General features: G+C 47.8%; 1 protein-coding gene across 1 annotated transcript in view; it reads right to left on the bottom strand.

Moving 5' to 3' along the window:
• Positions 1 to 22,314, bottom strand: part of CLDN1 (claudin 1) — a 28,487-nt gene extending 6,173 nt beyond the window's left edge. Inside the window, exon 1 of the mRNA XM_028731830.2 lies at positions 21,919 to 22,314. Coding sequence (XP_028587663.1) covers positions 21,919 to 22,141 — 223 coding nt within the window. The 5' untranslated portion in view covers positions 22,142 to 22,314. The remainder of the gene's footprint in view (positions 1 to 21,918) is intronic.
• Positions 22,315 to 23,152: the final 838 nt, after the last annotated feature.

Here is a 23,152-nt window from a genome sequence, read left to right as displayed (position 1 = left end):
CCAGGAGACTTGCTGGAAACCAGCTAGACGTAGAATCATAGAACTGCGCAGTTGGCAGGGACCCAACGGGCCATTTAGCCCAACCACCTGCAGTACAGGAATCGCAGCCAAAGTCCCTGACCTGCCGTCTGTCCACCCCCGGACTAAATTTATCGCCGCCTATCGTGCCGCCACGCCATGGTGAGACTTTTCTGACTATAGTAAAATATCCCCTGGATTTTCCTCCTGATGCAATTTTAGGCTGGCACAGATAAGAAACCAGGTTCAGGCAGGCGGCTCCTGTGAGATTAGATAAGGCAGGAGGGATAATGCTGCAGGATGTGAACAATTGCCCAATGTTGGAACAGCGCAAGGGCAACAGGTGTTGCTCAAGACGGCGAGAGCATCTTTGAGCAAAGGGGAGATACCATTGCCTCTCTCCGCGATGCCTTTATCATCCCATTTGCTCCACAGGTTGATTCAGCATTCTGAAGGCAGATTCCCGATACCAGGGTGCTTGTTTCGAATGCATCCAAGGTCCCAAGCATGTAATAATTACACAGAGAGGGAGCTGTATCTACACAGATACTTCTCCTCAGTCATGCTTGCAGAAGGGATAGCTATTAAAACCTTATATAAGTGAGTGATGTGTTCATGGAGGTGTATTAAGCCATTCTAACCCTTAGGCACTACACCAGTGATGACGATGGCTAGTCACCTTAACAGCGCGATCCTTTTAAAAAATAAATAAATAATATTTATTAAGTTTTCCATATTAACGATCCAATAAAAACCACATTAAATGCATTCCAAATTATAATACAGTCCAAAAGACCAAATTTTATATCTTTGGGTGACTTCCCATGCTCTGAAGTTTGAGGAGTGATGATCTCACATTGTGCTGCATTCTTTGGTTGGTTCAAAAATAAAACATTTCCGATGTTAATCCTTCATTTATTTTTAAATAGCCTCTGAATTCGTTTAGCAAGTGGCTTAATCCTTTAACAGCGCAATCCTATCCACATGACGTGCAGGTAAGCCCCACTAAATTCAATGGGGTTCACACCTAGGTATGCGAATCTAGGAATGCAGCCACCGGCTGTATTCTGATAGGAGCCACCCTCTTTGAAGCCACTGGAGCCAGGACAAATTTCCAAGTCAATGAGCTCATCACTGATGGAGGTGGATCAACCTCCTTCCCATTAGAACGAAGGGGAAACTGAGTCACCGTTTGCCGACGAAAGGCCTGCAAACGATACAGACTATATCAACAGCAGTACACCAGAAGATACGCAGCAAGTCATTCTCTCTCTCTCTCTCTCTCAGATTCAGACCTCTGTTTACAAAGGGTCTACGCACTCCCTCGGCCCAAACTCTGCACAGGCAGGGGAAATAGGGACCTTCTGGGATCAAATCAGAAACCAGGACGGCTTTCGTAATTCCAGGACTATCTCTGGAAAATAGAGAGACACCTGGAGGGTATAGATGGCCTTTGGGGGTACCTTCCAACTCTACCGTTCTATAATTCCATCATATTAAGACGAATAAATTCCTGCCAGAATACAGCAGTAGGGAACTGGAGAAAGCCAAAAGTTCTCTTCCTCCTTCTTCCATTCTTCATTAAGAAAGTTCATGTGAGAGCACCAGAGGGGCTTGTTAGCCCCTCCTGCAGTTTAAGAAAAGTACTGGCCTAGCTGCTTGAGGGACTGGTCCTCTTGACCTGGTCAGCCCCATCACTCAGGCAACCCAAGAGGTTATTTTGGGAGAGGGATAGCAGCCACCTTTGGGTGCATGCCCCTGTGAACTCTTGAATGACAGCTGTGATCCTGCCAAGGTACTCAGTCCCTCTCAACTCAGTGGGGCCAATTTCTGAGCAAACGTTATGGGGGGTGGTGGTGTAAGGGGAGCGATGTCCCACACAATTATTTTTAAAAAGCAGGGAATGCCAAACTTATATCTGGATTCCTTGAAGCCAGACACCACCCTTTCCGAGAACAAAATTCTGCCTCTGGCCTCTTCTTCAGCTTTGCCTATAAAGGGGTTTGGACTTGTTTGGTTCACAAGATCCGGTTCATCTTGTAAAAAGTTTTTTATTTGCTCTGAGTTTGTGGTTTTTTGTTTTTGTTTAGGGTGTTGGCTCTAAGCTGCTCACTTCCAAAGATGAAAAGGCACAATGATCTGGAGGATTTCAGCGGCTCAGACTGAACCCAGCGGGAGTCTGTTTCCGCATGCACTCTGTACGCTGCTCTGAGACCTCCTTACAGGAAGGATGGGGTGCAAATGAAATCACATACCCTCCATCTTCCTCACCCTTTGGCCAGCAGGGGGGCTTGTGACCCCATCAATGTCGTTCCTGATATCATTATCATTATTTATATACCGCCCTATACCTGGGGGTCTCAGGGTGGTTCAAAGAATACATAATAAAACATATATAATAAAAAATAAAAGCAATCCAATAGCCCCCCCTCTACAATTTTTTTTTTTAAAAGTGCATAGGATATTAAGCTGGGGGAGTGTGTTTGACCTCACTCTGACCCCGGAAAGAAGCGTACCGTTGGAAGGGACTCCCCCCCCCCCCCAAGTTCACCTGTTCCAAACCCTTTCAATGCAAGAGTCACAGCTGAAGAAGAGGAGAGTTCTTCCTGGACGGAAGGGGTTAGGTGGATGTCCACGTGAGGCCAAAAGAGAATGGGGGAGGGAGGGTAAAACTCAGTTTATAAATTGACTCCTCTCCTGCCTCTTGCTTTCTGCTTTATAGCACCTTCCCACCCTTCCTTAGACTACTGAAGTAGGAATTTTTTCAGGGGAAATTCCTTCTTGCCCTGAAGGTCCCTCGGTTTTTTCCCCATCCCAAACTGTAGGGACAAAGTCGCCTTTCGTTTAGGCAATTGTGTGGCATGGCGGCTTACTGCTGGCCATAAATATGGGCAGGGAAGGAAGCGGGAAGGAAAACAGCAGGTAAACTGAGGCACGATTGGGTCGAGGGCATCCTTTGGCAATCGGGCCATGCTTATGCCTGCTGGACTTTGCAGTTGTCCTTCCCAGGCTCATCTTTGAGGTTTGCCAGCAAAGAGGGAGTTATTTCTTCCCCGTCCTCAACTGGGGAGCCACACCTGGTGGCTGCATTAGCTGTGATTCCTACATAAGAACGTAATAAAAGCCCAACTGGATCAGGCCATGGAGCCTTCCTCTTCTCACGGTGGCCAGAGAGTTGCCTGTGGGAAACCAGCGAGCAGGATCTCTCCTCCTCCATGGATGTGTCCAATCCTCTTTCAAAGCCATCCAACTTGGGGGCCATCACTGCCTCCAGTGGGAGGGAGTTCCACGGTTTCACTATGCGGGTTAGACTAGATGACCCACGGGGTCCCTTCCAACTCTACAATTCTCTGATCCTGCGCCAAGATAGCCCGAGGGATGTTTCCCTGCTGGAGTTAGCAAAGGCCTTCCTGCCTGCAATTCTCTTAATTTGGTTAATTAGATTCTGTTAATTTGGTTAATTGCTTGCATGCAGTTCCTCCAACTTGTTATGGCTTAATGGATGTAACCTCTCCTCCACTTACGTCTGCGAATCTTTTTGTGGCAATTTTAATCCAAGTGATTTGCAATCCAACAGGAGAAGGGAGGGAGGAAGGGAACAGATTTTAAATTTATCATCACCCATCGCCTCCTTATGGCAATATTGTGCCTTTCCCCTACTGGTGCCACAAGAAACATCACTGATATCAATCTAATGGCAATTTTTGAATCCCAGATGTTCCACAGACCTGAGGAACGAGAGTGAGAATGTGCAAATCTCGTTGTTGTGTTTTTAGAGCTGTGATGGGAGCGGCCTTGAAAATCGCAGAGTTGGAACTTTTCCTTTGGGGATCATCTAGTCTAACCGCCCCCCCCCCCTGCAATGCAGGAATCTCAACTAAAACAGTTTTCCTATCTTTGAAGCTAAGCTTTAGACTCCTTAGGAAAACAGAGAAGCAAAACACACAACCAAAATGCCTAAGAAAACCAGAACAACCACTTTTCGAGAAGGTAAGCATTATAAAAACAAGAACCCCGGAAATGAGTTATGGGGCAAAACCTGTTAATTGCAGGCAAACCATCTTTTAGAAATGACTTGAGGCCAAACCTAACACTTATCACACACATACCTAAGTCATTTGGGTGAGCAAATCGGGGACCAAATGGACGGCTTCCTATAACACCTGGGTAAACAAGGACCGCCAACCCTCCAGATGACCGCAAAGGAGGCTCAGGCTACCTTAAGGCCACACATGACGCTGCTGGTCAGTAGCAGAGATCTCTGGAATTCTGACTTCCCAGGAAGATGTGCAAAAATACCACCCACATAATAGCTACGCTTTGGCAGAAGACACGGCTGAGGGATTAAAGGCAGATCTAAAGTTCTCCTAGAGAATAAGAGAACTGTAGATTTGGAAAGTACTTCAAGGGGTCATCTAGACCAACCCCCCCTGGAATGCAGGGATCACAAATCCATGACAGATGGCCATCCAACCTCTGTTTAGAAACCTCCAAGGAAGGAGAGTCCACCAACTTCCAGTGGGGTCCATTCCACTGTCGAACATCTCTCACTGCCAGAAAGTTCTTCCAAATGTTTAGTTGTATTCTCCTTTCTTGTAACTTGAATCCCTTGGATCGGGTCCTCCCTCCCAGAGCAGCAGAAAGGGAACTTTCTCCATCTCCCATGTGTCAGCCCTTCAGATATTTGAAGATGGCTATCATATCATATGGAAGTGAGAGCTGGACCATAAAGAAGGCTGATCGCCGAAGAATCGATGCTTTTGAATTCTGGTGCTGGAGGAGACTCTTGAGAGTCCCATGGACTGCAAGAAGATCAAACCTCTCCATTCTGAAGGAAATCAGCCCTGAGTGCTCACTGGAAGGACAGATCCTGAAGCTGAGGCTCCAATACATTGGCCACCTCCTGAGAAGAGAAGACTCCATGGAAAAGACCCTGATGTTGGGAAAGATGGCAGGCACAAGGAGAAGGGGGCGACAGAGGACGAGATGGTTGGATAGTGTTCTTGAAGCTACCAGCATGAGTTTGACCAAACTGTGGGAGGCAGTGGAAGACAAGAGTGCCTGGCATGCTCTGGTCCATGGGGTCATGAAGAGTCGGACACGACTAAACAACTAAACAACAACAATCATATCACCTCTCAGTCTTCTCCAGGCTATATATGCTCAATTCCCTCAACCATTCCTCATATGGCTTGATTTTCCAAGCCCTTGATCATATTTTGTTGCCCTCCTTTGCAGTCATACGCAACCATGATCTTAAGAGGATTGCCTTGGAGGTTCAAAAGAAGCCTGTGTATGTGGGCGATGAGAACTCACAGAAGATTCTTCAATGGATGTGAGAGGATTTGGAAGGAGCCATAGCTCTCCAGTCAAGTCAACATGAGCCAGGATCATAATCACAGATGGGAAGGCAGGTCAAAAACACCAGAGAATGTGGAGGAAAAAAATCAGTTTGGTTGGCATTTAAATATGAAACTAACTAACTGAAAAGCGAAAAGTTGTTCTTCTTGTTCTCTGGGAAAGCCAAGGTAAGAACCTTCTAGAAGTGCTCCAGGTGGTCTTTCTGAGGTCTCCTTGAGGTAGCCAGGTGGCCACAGGTGCTTCTGCACCTGCGGACTGCCAACTCTCTAACCGCAAAGCCCAAGACCTCAGGAGAAGGGCTGATATTCCCCAAGGGCATCGCAGGATGGATGAAACCAGCCAGGGATATGGAGATGCAACTGATACTGCCAGGAACAGAGGCAAGGAGTCAGGATGAATCACAGCGCAGCCAGCTCATGTGGGAATCCCCAGCTAGAAATGTTTTTGGATGGCAACATCCATGGGGCTTTCCGAGGACTGAGCCAGATGATACGTGCAGGTGTGCATAACTAACTACAGTCTTACAGAAACACACACCTGAAACACAGGGTTTTTTTGCGGGGGGGGGGGGAGTTCAGTTGAGAGCCCAGTGGTTGTGGAGGGAGCAGGAAGTGCTTAATGCTTTAGCCTGCCAGCGGTTTCTTCCACTACCCCCCCCCCCCATTTCAGACATGCGTATCTTTCCCCCTGTAAGGAGAAAAACAGATTGGAAGAGGTTTTGTATTTTACTCTGGCCCTGCCAATCACTGGAAGATTACCCATGAGAGGATGCGAGCATCAGGTTGGAAAGGGTTGCCCACCCACGGACTAGACCAGGCTTAGGCAAATTTGGCCCTCCAGATGTTTTGGGACTACAATTCCCATCATACCTGGCCCATGGTCCTGTTAGCTAGGGATGATGGGAGTTGTAGTACCAAAACATCTGGAGGGCCGAGTTTGCTTCTGCCTGGACTAGACGTTCCATTATGTTCTGGCTGGTGTAGTCTATGCTGTAAATGATTTTAAACGGTGGAACTCACTGCCACAGGAGGAAGTGACCGCCAGCAGCAGAGGATTGGGGATGCGCATGAGCCAGAGGCAGCAATGCCAGTTTCTGGATACTACGGGAGAGGAGAGGAGAGATCTCTTGTCCTTAGGTCCTGCTTGTGGTTTTCCCATTGAGGCACCTGGGTAGCCAGCATTGAGAACAGGATGCCTTTGGCCTGATCCAGCAGGCTCTTAATATGTTCTTATGCGGGGGAGCATCTCTTGAGCCAATAGCCCTATCCCAAACCCCCACAGGAAATTCGGTTCTGCATTTTATATCCCTCCAAACGTTGCACTCAAAGGCTTTTGTAACACAGCGTGTGACTCTTAAACTTGGAGCGCTGCACGCCCTCCTGGTTCATCAACACGCTCCCTGCCTTGCCCCAAACTTATTGTTGTCATCAGCCTGGATGTCCCAAAAAGTTATTTCTGATGTGGTAATTTTCCCTGCTGTTACCCACATCCGGCTGCTACTCCCTTCTCTCCCTTTAACAGAGACTGAAGGCAGATTCCTGCTCAAAGGATAACTGCTTATAAAAGATTTCTTGCACAGGGCTGACTCTGGAGAGTTGCCAAAGGGAGCAGTTTCTGCAAGAAAAATAAAAATGAACCCCCAGCCGCACCCTGACTCTGTCCCGTCAATGTTTTCCAGGCACAATTCAAAGTCTTGGTTAGCGCTGAGAAAAGCCTAAATTTCTTGTTGTGCTACCAAGAAGGAGAACAAGCACATAGGGATGGCCTTTCCAGATCAGACCTTCTTGCCTAGGACTAGGCTATAGGCAAAGAGGACCAAAATGGAGGAGCCATTCCTTGGCATTTGTCCTCTAATATCCAAAGGCCTCCTTCACCCTTCCATGGAAGAAATGTGAAATGTTTCCTAGCCAAGTTAATAAAAAGGTAAAGGGACCCCTGACCGTTAGGTCCAGTCATGGCTGACTCTGGGGTTGTGGCACTCATCTCGCTTTATTGGCCGAGGGAGCCGGCGTACAGCTTCCGGGTCATGTGGCCAGCATGACTAAGCCGCTTCTGGCGAACCAAAGCAGCCCACGGAAACGCCGTTTACCTTCCCGCCAGAGCGGTACCTATTTATCTACTTGCACTTTGACGTGCTTTCGAACTGCTAGGTTGGCAGGAGCAGGGACCGAGCAACAGGAGCTCACCTCATCGCAGGGATTCGAACCGCCGACCTTCTGATTAACAAGTCCTAGGCTCTGTGGTTTAACCCACAGCGCCACCCGCGTCCCTTAGCCAAGTTAATAGCGAGTAGCTTTTCCTTCACAACAGAGCATCCATAAAAAGTGCCTTCTGCTTCTACTTGGAAGTAAGTCACGTCTGACCCCTTCCAGGTTGTTGCTTTTTGCAAGTGGGATTCAGCCACACTCCAGCAATTTCACATGAAAGAGGAGTCTGCTGGATCAGGTCCAAGGGGGTCGATTAAAATTACATTACAAACCCAGCATCCTGTTCTTACGGTGGCCAACCAGATGCGTGTGAGAAACCGGCAAGCAGAAGGCATTCTCCCACAATGTGGGATTCCGAAGCATTTCTGAAGGAGCATCTTCACCCCCATCGTTCTACCCAGACACTGAGGTCCAGCGCCAAGGGCCTTCTGGCGGTCCCCTCCCTGCGAGAAGCCAAGTTACAGGGAACCAGGCAGAGGGCCTTCTCGGTGGTGGCGCCTTCCCTGTGGAATGCCCTCCCACCAGATGTCAAAGAGAACAACAGCTACCAGACTTTAAGAAGACATCTGAAGGCAGCCCTGTTTAAGGAAGCTTTTAATGTTTGATGTATTATAGTATTTTAATATTCTTTTGGAAGCCGCCCAGAGTGGCTGGGGAAGCCCAGCCAGATGGGCGGGGTATAAATAAATTATTATTATTATTATTATTATTATTATTATTATTATTATTATTATTATTATTATTTCCTTCTCTGACCTCAGAGGCAGTTGTGTGCAAGTTTGCACAATTAAAGTGAATCACTCCACTTCGCCAAAACATAATAATCAGACTTTTTTGATAAGGAAAGCAATGGCCCAGGAAATTGCTGGATGTTGCATGACCTCAAAGCAAACAAGGCAGAACTGATGCTCAAGAAATGGTGGCATTATATTACAACAACAACAACAACAACAACAACAACAACAACAATAATAATAATAATTTATACCCCACCCTCCCCAGCCAAGACTGGGCACCTAACACCAAGTATAAAAACAATATAATATATTTATACCCCCCATCGGGCTGGGTTTTCCTAGCCACTCTGGGCGGCTCCCAACAGAATATTAAAAACACGATAAAACAAAAGGTGTGGCTTCCCTGAACGCCTTATGCAAACAAATCGTGATAAATGCTCAAAAAAGAGGTCATTTGGAAGTAGAGAGAAGGAGGAATCCATAGAACCACAACACTGTAGAGGTGGACAGGACCCAAATGGTCATCCAGTCCAATCCCCTGCTGTAAAGGTATCACAGCTAAATAAATTCTGTTCACAATTAAACTATGGTTTTCCCAGTAGTGATGTATGGAAGTGAGAGCTGGACCATAAAGAAGGCTGATCGCCGAAGAATGGCTGCTTTTGAATTATGGTGCCGGAGGAAGACTCTTGAGAGTCCATGGACTGCAAGGAGATCAAACCCGATCCATTCTGAAGGAAATCAGCCCTGAGTGCAGTTTGACCAAACTGCGGGAGGCAGTGGAAGACAGGAGTGCCTGGCATGCTCTGGTCCATGGAGTCACGAAGAGTCAGACACGACTAAATGACTAAACAGCAGCAAAAATTAATTTCCACTTTCTAAACCAACACAAGAACTGGAACACAGCCGTCCTTTGAAATTCGCACTTCTCTGAATTTTGCAATGCCTTTCTCCAGCCAAGGAATACGTATTAAAATGCATAGGCTAGAGAATGAGATGTCCCTGTTGCCCAACCCTCCCACTCAATGATGCAGGAAATCCAGAGCAAAAACACCCCCAATATATGGCTTGCCTAGTGTGTGGGGGGGGGCACCAATCCCTTTAGATAATTTGTTCCGTTGTCAACCTTTGGCTTATAGCTTACATATTTTTTTAATATAGTTTTTTTAGAAACCATGAACATATGTAAAGTGCATTATGCTATCAATAACTTTGCACAAAAACACATGCAGTTCCTAAGAAACACACAGATACACACTATAGTGTGTTCTGAGGGGTGATGATGGAAGAGGTTCTGAGATAATGGATAAATGCAATTGTCCTTAAGCTGCCACCACAGGGCATTGTTGTTGAGGAGAGAGAGAGAGAGAGAGAGAGAGAGAGAGAGAGGAGAGAGAAGAGAGAGAGAGAGCTGCCCTACCCTCTTCCTGCCATGATGTTTACCACACAGCCAGGGAGCAGACCCACTACAAAGGAAAAGCTCCAGTCGAGACCCTGCCCTAAATTCCATCACTGGCAGAGGCCAGTGGAAGAGCAGGCCTGGGAAGAGCACACAGGACGATGTTCTGGGAAGGGAGAGGAAACAGGCTTGGGGTCTGGATGCTGAACAATATAAAGGGCTTGTCATTCCACAAGGAGGTGTTGCCGGAAAGGCAAGCAGAGGCTCGCCTGGCCATCAGATTGCACAAGATGAAAGTTCCTCATGCTTGGAAGAAGATCATAGAAACACAGCGTTGTAGAGTTGGGAGGGAACCCAAGGTCATCCAGTCCAACTTCTGCAATTGCAGGAAACTCGACGAAAGCATCCCATGGCATAAGGCCACCCAATAGCTCGTTAAAAACCAGAAGAGTCCACCACCTCCCAGTGAGTCTGTTCTACGGTTGAACAGCTCGTGCCCTCAGAAAGTTTGTCCTAATGTTGAGTTTGAATTTCCTTTCTTGTCATTTGAATCCATTGGTTTGGGTCCTGCCCTCTGGAGCAGCAGGAACAAGCGGCTCCATCTTCCATGGGGCAGCCCTTCAGATATTTGAAGATGGCTATCAGGATCAGGTTTAAGGTCAGGTTTTAACCTTTAAAGCCCTATACGGCCTAGGACCCTTGTACCTACGGGACCGCCTCTCCTGGTATGTCCACGAGTACCTTACGGTCTTCAAACAAAACATCTTGGAGGTCCCAGGCCACAGAGAGGTTAGGCTGGCCTCAACTAGAGCCAGGGCTTTTTCGGCTGTGGCCCCGATCTGGTGGAACGCTCTGTCCCAAGAGACCAGGGCCCTGCGGGACTTGACATCTTTCCCCAGGGCCTGCAAGATGGAGCTGTTCCACCAGGCCTCTGGCCAGGGCACAGCCTAGCTCCCTCCTTTGGTAATCCTCACAGAACTCTAGCCCAATGGTTGCCATCAATTTGATTTGAATTAATTTTATAATGAATGGCTGGGGAGGGCGGGATATATATTTAAAATATTATTATTATTATTATTATTATTATTATTATTATTATTATTATTATTATTATTCTGCCTCCTCTTGTCCAGGCTAAACGTCTTAGTCATCCTCTGCACACCTTTCAGCTTGTCAGCATCCTTCTTAAACTATGGTTCCCAGAACTGGACACAGAACTGGACTCCAGGTGTGGCTTGACTGAGGCATAATAATGCAGTGCTATTACTTCACTTGATCTGGATGCTAGGCAAGCAACCTGGTGGGAAACATACCTCAAGGACCACTTCCCTTCATATGAACTTATCTAGACCCTGAGGTCATCCCCTGCAGCCCTTCTTTGTGTGACTCCTCCACAAGAGGTCCAGAGGGCGGCAACATGGGAACGGGCCTTTTCTGTGGTGGCTCCATTTGTAGAATGCTCTTCACCTGGCACCTTCATTATAACTTTTAGGTGCCAGGGGAAAATATTCCTCTTCAACCAGGCCTTTGAAACTTTGTTGTGGAAGGGGGCGTTATTGGGCTGTCTTTGTTTTTATTAATATGCTGTATTTATTGTAATTTTATCTTGTGGACCACCCTGAGACCTACAGATATAGGGCTGTATACAGATTTAATAAATAAAAAACCTGAGCTCAAATTCTGACTTGGAGGCAGAGGGGATGGCCAGATGCAGAAGGTCAGCAGCAGCAGAGGGAGAGGTGTCAAAAACCAACCTTGAACCCGGCATCTGGATCAGGCCTGAGCCACAGTCCAAAGCTATCCAATCTGGGGCTCATGAGCCAAGGAGCCCCTAGTCAGCCCCTATAGCATCCAGCACATGAATCTGGTACCCTCTGAGGAATCAATCTCCTCCGCGTAGGGCAGGGATTGAGTTCCCCATGTTGACATGTGAATTTGCGAAGGGAACTGCCAGAGAGGAGCAGCAGGAGAAGGCATCCTATGGTCAAGCCAGAGTCCAGCTCATTTGAGGCCTTCTGGACCACAAGGAAGGGGCACAGGCTGGAAGGAGTAAAGTCACCTGGAGCTGACCTTGGTGCTGAAACACCTGCCTGCCTTGTCCCACTGTGCCCCAGGGGCTTCTCATCGAGAGCAGAGACAGGAAGAACTTCCTGACAGTAAGAGCTGTTTGACAGTGGAATTTGCTGCCAAGGAGTGTGGTGGAGTCTCCGTCTTTGGAGGTCTTTAAGCAGAGGCTTGACAACCATATGTCAGGAGTGCTCTGATGGTGTTTCCTGCTTGGCAGGGGGTTGGACTCGATGGCCCTTGTGGTCTCTTCCAACTCTATGATTCTATGAATTCTATGATTCTATGATTCTATGAGTCCACTTGAGTCAGGCTTCCTCAACCTCGGCCCTCCAGATATTTTTGGCCTACAACTCCCATGATCCCTTGCTATCAGGACCAGTGGTCAGGGATGGTGGGAATTGTAGTCTCAAAACATCTGGAGGGCCAAGGTTGAGGAAGCCTGACTTAGGTTTTGTTCAGAGTAAAGCTAAAGGGACTCCTGACCGTTAGGTCCAGTTGAGGACGATTCTGGGGTTGCGGCACTCACCTCGCTTTACTGGCCGAGGGAGCCAGTGTACAGCTTCCGGGTCATGTGGCCAGCATGACTAAGCGCATGGAAATGCCGTTTACCTTCCTGCCGGAGCGGTACCTATTTATCTACTTGCACTTCGTGCATTCGAACTGCTAGGTTGGCAGGAGCAGGGACCGAGCAACGGGAGCTCACCCCGTTGTGGGGATTTGAACCACCGACCTTCTGATCGGCAAGCCCTAGGCTCTGTGGTTTAACCTATAGCACCACCAGCGTCCCTTGTTCAGAGTAAGGCTACTGAAATATTAACCTCAGGACGGGGCATCAAGCTCTTTCTGCAAGCCAGGATCTCCCTCTCTCCTGCCTTTTATCAAACACTCTAGGCAATCTATACCTCCATCATGATCCAAGAAGATGGAGTGATGTTGGGGCAAGAGCAGAACATGAATCACACAAGAGGAGCAAACCACACACTGCAGAAGAAGCCCAGAGCAGCATGAGGGAAGACTGATGTGCTCCACAACACCCTCCAACCAGCTCTTGGCCGCTCCTCAAATGTGGCAGAAGCTAAAATTTGGACTGACCTGCAATTTTGGCTGCGCTCAGGAGCAGTCACGTGATTGCTTTTGCTGAACTCTGTGTGGATACACCCAGATTCAACCCACAATCATGGAGCATCCATTTGGTCACACAAAACCTGACTTTGGTTAGCCATTTCCATCCCAAAAAACAAGCATTATGCAGTTGCAAAGTGCTAAGTATCAGGCAGAGTGAGGTCATCTGGTTACCTCTGCAGCTGTGACATAAACCAATTTGGAAATCCGGTTTGCTCAAGTGCCTGTTAAATCATTTATCATCATTTTTGCCACACCCATCTTCAAGGATCTTGGCACATCTACCAAATCCATATTCAATCAACTAGCAAAATCGTAGTCAGAGCAAACCAATGGCGTCCACTTCTCCTCGACTCCTTCAGTCCATTTTGGCTTGATCCATACTCCCTGGCAACACCAAGGGTCAGCGCTCAAGAAAGTGGGGAACAGATGCATGGATCCATGCAAAAATCAGCCCATGGTTCCTGGCATTTTGTGTGTGGCTCCATGAAACATTCATCCAGAATTGGCCTCCGCAGTCACTTATGGACTCACTTTTGGAAACCGTGTTTTTGGAAGACAATCTTACTCAGCAATGAGGGATCGCCAAAGAAGAAGACGATTCAGAAGGATTGCTCCCTCCAACTGTGGAGTCAGAGCAGAGTCGCCATAGCCTGTAGGCATCAAAAGCCATGGATTGGTCTAATCCAGGCTTTCTCAAACTCGGCCCTCCACTCCCATGATCCCTCGCTAGCAGGACCAGTGGTCAGGGGTGATGGGAATTGTGTCTCAAAACATCTGGAGGGCTGAGTTTGAAGAAGCCTGGTCTAATCCTCTTTTAAAAGCCATTGAGGCGGGCAGTCATCACTGCCTCCTGTGGGAGAGAGTTCCACAGTCCAACTACACTTTCTGTAAAGAAGGACATTCTTTTCCATGCCCTGAATCTTCCAACTTTCTGCTTCACCTGCTGTCCATGAGCTCCAGTGTTAGGAGAGAGAGGGGGAAAAAACTTTTCTGCATCCATTCTCTCCATGCCACACATCATTTTATAAACTAATATCATGCCATTTTATAAACTTCCATCACATAAATTTGTGTCGAAAGTGTGGGATATTAAGGAAAAAATGGCAAAGTAGCAGAAGGCAGGGAAGGAGAAGATGGCCGTGAATAGATCTGCTCCTTTGAAAGCTCCACTTTCTTTCTGCAAATGGAATACCATGAATACCAGTTACTGGAAACTACAGAAAGGGAGAGCTGCTCTTGTGCTCGAATCCTGCTTCCTGGTTTCCTACAGGGGCATCTGATTTGCCACTGTGGGAACAGGATTCTGGACCAGATGGGCCACTTGCCTGACCCAGCTTACTTCTTAAGTAAGCTGTTCCCCACAGCACAAAAAAGTTTAAAGTGTTATTATAGAGATACATAATTTCCAGAGCGATAGGGAGAAAGGTTGTGGAGCGTAAGGAGCATCAGGTTGAGTGTGGGCACATTCACAAAGCATTTAAAGGCATTCCCCAAAAGTAAAAATAGGCTCGAAACAGAGACAGCCTTTTTCCAGGGGCAGGATCCAGACTAGCCCTCATAAACAGGGAAAGGCAGGGTGTGCGTGTATTGCCAGGGTGTGGCCCCGGCATGGAGACAGGTTCTGCCTGAGAATCAGTCGTGAAGCTATGGGATGTTGGGTGGCAACACCCAGGCACAGAGAGGATGGCGGCTTACTGAGGCAAATAAACCCTGCATCCTATTAATGCTTGCAAATGATAGCTTTCCTCAGACCCAGGGAGAAACTGAGTGACGATCCCTTTGCAGAACTCAGATGCAATACGGGGTGTCAGGGAGTGGATTTTAATTACCCTTGCATCAATGTCTCATCCAAAGAACAGAAAGGTCATCTTGGCAGGCTGAGTTGCCATGTTCTCAGATTTGGGGGGCTTAAGGCAGAGGTTTCCAATGTTTTTGAGTCCACGGCTCCCTTGACCAACTACCTTCTTCCTGCATCTCCCCTGTGGGGCCCAGGAGCCCAGTTATGTCACCCCTTGCCTGCAGAAATGGCAGCCTCTCACCCTTTTTCGATACCCTCCCTTGTGGAGTGTGCCCTCAGCCTCCTCTCTCCTCTTTTTGGGAGTCCTCTGGGCATCTGCTGCTGCTGCCCCTCGTCTCTGAGCTGCACCCCCCGACCCAAAGAGAGGTGTTTCCTCACACTGCCCCACAGGGCCTAGGACTTGTCTGTCCATTCTCAACAGCAAGGGCTGGCAGACTATCTGGCTAGGCTCCCTCGCCCGCTTGCTTGCTTATTCCAAGGCCACCTCAGCTCCTGGCAACCAGCACCCCCTGGCCAGTGTCAGAGACACCATTCGCCCAGGGAACTTGTAACCAGGGCTGCTGCAAGAAACAGCTGTGCAAGCCTTTGGGAGGCAGAGACTCAAGAGGGCATCAGAGGAGGGAGGGGAGGAAAGAGGGACAGAGGACAGTGTTGCCAACAGCACCCCTGACCATCATTCAAGGCACCCAAAGGTGCCATGGCACACTGGTTGAAAACCACTGGCGTAAGGGACTGTGGCTTCTGTTGAGGTCTGGCTCAAACCCAGAATCTGTTCCCAAAGCAGTGTGAAGCAATAAACAAAGGAAAGCATGTCTCTGAACATGGACAGAGTGTATTACAGAGCCCAGATTGTGTAGCAGTTAGAGTGTTGGACTAGGACCTGGCAGATCAGGTTTCACCTCCCCATTCTGCCACGAAGCTCACTGGGACATTCACGATCTCTCAGTCTAATCTACCTCACAGGGTTGTTGTGAGCATGAAACAGAGAAGGGGAGAAGTGTGTGCGCATTGCTGAATAGCACCAGCATCACCGTGCATACATGGGATTAAAAAGCCTCAGCACCTTAGGCCAGACTTTGCAAGTACATTTTCATAGCATCATAGCATCATAGAATTGGAAGGCACCACAGGGGTCATCTAGCCCAACCCCTGCAAATGCAGGAATCAAAGCTCTTTCGCCCTCGTTCAAGCCTCTGAAGTGTCCTTGACAAATTCCCGAAGGGGAGCCACACCAGCCAGCTGCCCTGTCCAGTTGCAACTGCAGCAAGTGCGACACAGGAGCTTCTGGCACCTTAAATGTCTCAGAGGCCAGGGATGTGTTTGTGGGCTTGAATCCACATCGCAAGACAATACACGAGAAGCTGTGGGCGCATGCCCGCTAAAGCTTCTGCCACCATGCATTTGTCAACCATCTGGCAGCCACCTGACAAGTCGGCTTACCAGTTCAGGCAGAGCTCAGCAGGAAACCGTGAGGGATTTGCTGAGCAAGAAAAAGTTGCTAATCAGATTGTGGCACCAGCTACAGACACAGGAGCCAGAAGAGAGGTGCTTTCTGACGCCCTCAGAATAGCTGAGCAGTTGGACTCTGCTGGGAGCAGGGCTTAATTAAAGATCAGACCCAGCACCACTTTCCAGTGCCAAAGCTCAGTGCTGGGCACTGAGGGAGAAACATGGAGGCAAGGATGAGCCTCTGAGGAAGCACAGAGGGTCTTTTTATGATGGAAAGGCCCTAGTCAACCTGGACTTCGTAGCCATCTAGGATCAAGAAGGGTGCCCAAGATCATGTTTCCTTTTGGGCAATGCTTACCCCCAAATCTCTTGCTTTTAAAAATGAGATTATCTGGAGAGGCTTCTGGAACAGACCAGTGGCCCATCTAGGCCAGCATCCTGTTCTCACAGTGGCCAAACAGGTGGCTCTATTGGTGAAACCTGCCAGCTGGATTCTCCCCTCCTGCAGCTTCCAGAGATTGGCATCCCTGAGCACTTAAAGGTAAAGGTAAAGGGACCCCTGACCATTAGGTCCAGTCGTGACCGACTCTGGGGTTGTGGCACTCATTTCACTTTACTGGCCGAGGGAGCCGGTGTACAGCTTCCGGGTCATGTGGCCAGCATGACTAAGCCGCTTCTGGTGAACCAGAGCAGCACACGGAAACGCCGTTTACCTTCCTGCCGGAGTGGTACCTATTTATCTACTTGTACTTTGAGGTGCTTTCGAACTGCTAGGTGGGCAGGAGCAGGGACTGAGCAATGGGAGCTCACCCCGTCGCAGGGATTCGAACCGCCGACCTTCTGATCAGCAAGTCCTAGGCTCTGTGTTTAACCCACAGCGCCACCCGCTTCCCTGAGCACTTACTGGCCTCCAAAAGTGGAACTAGTAGCTGTCAATAGCCTTCTCCTCCTCCATGAATTTGTCCAATCCTCTTTTAAAGCCATCGAGGTTGGTGATCCTGCAGTGATTTCCAGTTTGACTATGGGCTACATGACGGAGGACTTTCTTTTGGCTGCCCTCAATCTTCCAACATCCCCCTTTGCTGGAAGTCCCTGAGTCCTAGTGTTAGGAGAGAGGGAGAAAAACTTTTCTCTTTCTCTGTGCAACGCATAAAATGTATTAACTGGAATGGCTGAAGTTGAGCTAGAAGAAACCCACAGACTCAAATAATTATAGTGCAATGCAGGAATCACAGCTAAAGAAGCCCTGACAGATGACCATCCAACCTGTGTTTTAAAAAAATTCCAGTGAAGGAGTGTCCACTATTTCCAAATGATCAAGCACAAACTCTAAATTTTCAAATTGGAGCTTTGAAAATTTTCCTATATCATGTCCTCCTCACAGAGGGCACATGTTATGGGGAGATCAATGTGACTGAACCAATAATAATAATAATAATAATAATAATAATAATAATAATAATTTGTTATTTATATCCTGCCCATCTGGCTGGATTTCCCCAGCCACTCTGGGCGGCTTCCAACAGAATATTAAAATACAATGACCTATTAAACATCAAAAGCTTCCCTAAACAGGGCTGCATACAGATGTCTTCTAAAAGTCTGGTAGTTGTTGTTCTCTTTGACATCTGGCCCTCTACCTGGTTCCTTGTAACTTCACTTCTCGCAGTGAGGGAACCTCCAGAAGGCCCTCGGAGCTGGACCTCAGTGTCTAGGCAGAACAATGGGGGTGGAGACGCTCCTTCAGGTCTACTGGACCGAGGCCGTTTAGGGCTCTAAGGTTGTGGATGGGTCATTTGGAGAGCCACAATGCCCGTTGCTGGGTGCAATTTGGCCAATGGGAAGAAGACAAGGACTTCGAGGGATCTATTTAAGCCCATGCACGGGCTGGTGAGCTTCCTCTTTTCGCTCGTGCATTGGAACACCCGCCCACCTCTCCCTATATTTAGGGTTTTTTCAGCGATTGGCCTTGCTATGCTGCTGTGTGTCGTCTGTCATTGGGACAGAGGCACGGTAGGAGATTCCCCACTTGACTGATTGGCTGTTGCCATTTGGGTTTCGCCTGCCGCGTAGCAAATCATCACAACTTGTAAGGTTGCAGATAGGAACTGGTTCAAGGTGGTTAGGGAGGTGGAGCTGTGCCAATCCCAATGTGAAGGGTATTCCTTTAAATCAGCCTTTCTCAACCTGTGGGTCCCCAGATGTTATTGAACTACAACTCCCATCATCCCTGAGCTCTGACCTTGCTAGCTAGGGGTGATGGGAGTTGTAGTTCAACAACATCTGGGGACCCACAGGTTGAGAACCGCTACTTTAAAGGAATCCAAAGACTCTAATTGGTTTGGTCAACCCCCAGTAGGGGTTTGTGCCTGTGCCTGAGTCTCAGGGAACATCTGGGAAGTGGACAGAGTCTGCTCCCAGGCTCTTGACCTCTCCCAGGTGTTTACCCTTGGCTGACCTATGGTGCGCCCTGGGTCAGCGCTACCTACCGTGGGCATAGGGAGCTAGTCGAAACAGAGCCTATGCAACCACTCACTTATCTGTAAGTTGTGGCCTAAATTCTGCCAAAATACCATAATTTGAGTCAAATGTGTTTTTATTTATGGAGGAGGTCTCGGGATCTGAACACACAACCCGGAATCAGTGTGTGTGATGGGACGTATCGCCTATTTTCCCAACTAACCCCCCCTCAAGCTCATGCTTATTCCACCCACTCAGGAGAGCTGAGCTGGCAAAAGCACACCAAAACACCCACACAAACACACACACACACACACACACACACACACACACGTGTACCCAAACGCGCACAACAGGAGCGATGCCCAAGCCATGACTTCTGGTTTGGAGAGATTGTGGGCACACCTCGTTCCACTTGCGCACACGCTATCTATCCGCAGGCTGTTGCCTGAATGCCAGATGTGAACTCAGAGACCCTTGCGCCCCGCGGAGGGTGAACGGGCACCGCCTAAGTTGTGCGCCCCAATTAATTCCAGCTCTAGCAGCCACAGGATGGGGACCTGGTCGCCTTGCTGGTGCCAACGAGAAAGCCAGCCAACCAGGTTCTTTCTAGGAACAGCATGAAAACACTCACAGGAAACCCTCGCCAAATTCCTAAACCCCAAACTCTGCTAATTGTGTCCACCGTTGCTAAATCGTCTCCCTCCATCCCCCAGAAACAGCACTTGCCAAGCCAGCCTCAGTTTTTAGTTAAATCAAATTATAGTCATTATTCTCTCCCCCCCCCCCTTCTTTCCTTCCAGCTACCCAGAGGAATAAAGACTTATGTTACATGATACGGACAAGTTTGTCGTGATACAGCAGTCAGTAGCCGCTGCTGAGAAGTGGCTTCTGCATCTCAGCTGTGAGCCCTCAAGCCTTTTGGCTAACTTTCAGGACTCTTAGCAAAGCTCACTGGGAACAAGCTTCTGTTACTAATGCTGACATCTGAACCATCGAGTTGAAAGGGAACCCCTAGTGTCATCTAGTCCAACCCCAACCCCTGCAATGTATTAATCTCTGCTAAACAATCCCTGACCAATGGCCATCCAACCTCGGATTTAGGGAGCACCTGTTTTGGGGTGAGCAAAAGGTATAAGGAAAAGCCAACATGTCAACTTCTTTCTCATTCAGTGCCTAAAATCATCCATACTGAAACCCAGGGAAGCAGTGGTGTCTCATGATTCCGCCTATATCTGCCTCTTTAGAGGTGAAGCAAAACCTTCAGATGTATTTGAAGTTCCTCAACATTTCAGTTTGGCTGCTCACGTTGCCAGAGGCACATTTTCGTGTGAAGGCAGGATATGACTTTAAGAATCAATAAACAGAAAATTTGACATTCAAATTGAAATCATAGATTCAAGGAACTTGTAGAGTTGGAAGAGATCCCGAAGGACATCTAGAAGATTGATTATGCAATTGCCCTTAAAATGTGGACAGTTCAGACTTGCTGTTTCAGGGCTGTTGTTGGGCAAAACAGCATTGTACAGTGTTTCTTGAGGGTCTGATTCCGACAAACGTCCCTTGTGAACTCTCATGACCTATCATCTGTTACATACTGTCAAATGCAAAATACCATTGCATGTCACCTCTCAAATCTTCTGAAATAGATCTCAAACATTGTCAAATGCTAAACTTCTGTCAAACACAAATAAGTAAATTGAACTGTGAAAAACGCTGCCTGCGAAGAATCCAATTTTCACATGTACACATGTCAGCTTTAGCTCCGTAAAACCCCTGTGCTTTTAACAACTGCCCTCTGGAACCTCAAAGCACATCCCTGGTCAGGGAAGGGAGAATCACAGATGTGAGTCAATAGGAACCAATAGTTCAGATGAAAAAGTAGCGTGTTTTGGAGCTAGACAGATCTCATCAGAGAGGAATGAGTTATGTGAAACTCCAAAGCTGGCTACCATTAAAAAATGATCCAAAATAGATACTACATAATTACTGTCCCCACCCTTGTGAGAAGCAGCCAGAAGGATTTTCAAGTGTATCTTGAACAAAACCTACAAGAGGAATTTGCATCCCTACCAGCAATTTCCTGCGTGCCTTAGCGACTGTTTTCTCACTACCAGGAGTCTTTTACAGGGACAGGGCAAACAGAACGGCTCCCACCTCCACTGAGCAGCCTTGAGAAAACCGCCACCTGCCAGCCTCAGTTTCTCATCTGTAAAATGGGCATTGTGACGATCGACCTCACAGAGCTCTTTGTTGCGAATCAACCTGATACTGTTGTGCTAAGGCAATGGTAGCCGAGAAGAGAGTCCTGTCTGTGGGGTATGGAGTGCAGTTGGGATGTAGGGACATACAGATGTATACATTTAAGCAGTAAAAGAAAGCATTCTAAAACCAAGTGGCCTTTGAATTAGAAAAGAGCAAAGGACTCCGTTGATGCTCTGGGACCTGAGAAATGCCTCTGTAGCCTGAAAAAAATTATTTCCCTGAGTCTGGTTAAGAAGTTTTCCCCAGGGAATGCCCAGAGGTAAAGGAATTCTGGAATAAAATCCTAAAAGTTATTAATGAAATTTTTAAAGGGAAGCTTTCAATAGACTTTGATTTCATGACAATGGAAACAGGGCTATAGAGAAAGGTGACCAGTTTATCTTCAAAGCTATGATATTAGCGGGCAAGGTAACGATAGCTTTAGGTTGGAAAGATAGAGAAAAATGGACAGTAGAGGCATGGAATAGTTATTTGCTTGAACTTATTCAGTCGGACATTGTCCGCAGTTATGTCACAGGAAACAACGTGGAAGGTCAAGTCCACAACGATAAGGAACAGAGGGAACCCCTATCTTCAATGGATAAAAACTACTGGAACAAAAGACGTTCGGTGGAAACTAAAGACACTATGCCCGTGGCTGAGGATAATAGTTTGAACCCTTCCAATGGATATGGGGGGTGGGAAGGGAGGGAAAGGAAAAAAATGTACAGGAAATTTAGAATTGGAAGGAGATAATATGATGCATGTAAAAATCCCAAATTCGAATAAAACTTCAAAAAAAAAAAAAGTTTTCCCCAGTGAAACCAAAAGTTTCCGTCTCTAAGGCCGTGGGTGGCACGGAGATGCCTGCTTTTCTTGCTGAGGTGTGTAATTTGACAACTTGTAAAAGTTAACCTGCCTCTTCTGTCTTGGAATTCTGAATGCCTGTAGTGCTGATCACTAAGAAAGGCAGTTTATTGACACCACAGCCCTGGTGTGCTGAATTGAAGAGAAACCCACCAGCACCGAAAGGAAATCTTGCAAACCACTTACTTGGGAGGCTGAGCAAGGTGTCGAAGGCTTTGCATTGCATCTGCCCTGTGCTCTGCGTGACGCAGTTCATCCAGAGACCTTGGTAGATGGCCTGGGCTGTCACAATGTTCTCCCCAGCATAGGCATTAATTTTCCACTGGGGCATGGCCGTGCTGATGATCAAGCCCACCCAGCCGACGAAGGCCAGGATGAAGCCCAGCATCTGTAGACCACTGTTGGCCATCTCCTTTGCACGGGAGCTCCTGGGAAGTTTCCAAAGTCTTGGAGCTTTGGGGATCGATCAGCGCCGGAGCCCAGCCGATTCTTTGAGCAACCTTGACGGAGGAGCAAAGCGAGCTTCTGCTTGTTCTTCTGCGCTTGTAATCCGAGAGATTTCAGAGCAGGTTGCTGGATGGAGGAGCTACCCAAACTAAAGTCGGCTGCACCTGTGGCTCACTATTTAAATCAGAGTCCTCAGAGAGCCCCCTAGTGGTTTCGCTTGAGTTTGCCAGCGCATCCTGACTGCTCCCAATGAAAGTTAGGCACCACCAAAAGGTTAAGTCTGTGTATTTCAGGGTTGTTGTGTTTTTGGTGTGAAAAATGCAGTGATTTCATCCATTGCAGCAAGATGAAAAGGAATCTTTGCTCCAGCCTCCTGTCTCCTTGCAGAGTCAGAACCAGCCACGCGCCTCCATTAAAGGCCACCGTAGCATGCTTCTTGCGCATGGGCACATCATGCATTCCATCGCTTATGACGCCTTCGTTTTGGGATCCACCCTGTTCCCTTGGTGGTTTTTACTTTTAAGGGCATAGCAGTGGCAAGGGATGAGAGGTTACTGATGCTGCAAGGATACCTAATTAAAAACACTGACTCAATAGCACCTTTCTTACTATCATGTACACATTGAGTGTTGAAATCATTCGTGACTTGTGTGTTAACTTTATTGCTGTTTTGGGAGAAGACTCATCATTCTTCAGAGGTACCAATACTTCTGTAAGGGGAATCAAGGGAAGTATCGCTGCCTCTCTATCCTGCTTTGGGATGAACCCACCTGGAGCCCTGGGTTCAGTTCTGGGTGCCACATTTTGAGAAGGACATTGACAAGTTGGAACGTGTGCCAAGGAGGACAGCCAAGGTGGTCGAGGATCTGGAAAACAAGCCTTATGAGGAATGGTTGAATGAGTCAGAGGTGGAGCTAGCTGCTCCAGCACCTGGAGTGGCACACATGCTGTGCACCCAGGGGCGGAGCTAGCT

This window comes from Podarcis muralis, chromosome 6, assembly GCF_964188315.1.
Source record: "Podarcis muralis chromosome 6, rPodMur119.hap1.1, whole genome shotgun sequence".
Classification (NCBI taxonomy): domain Eukaryota; kingdom Metazoa; phylum Chordata; class Lepidosauria; order Squamata; family Lacertidae; genus Podarcis; species Podarcis muralis.
This window is presented reverse-complemented; position numbering and strand designations above follow the sequence as displayed.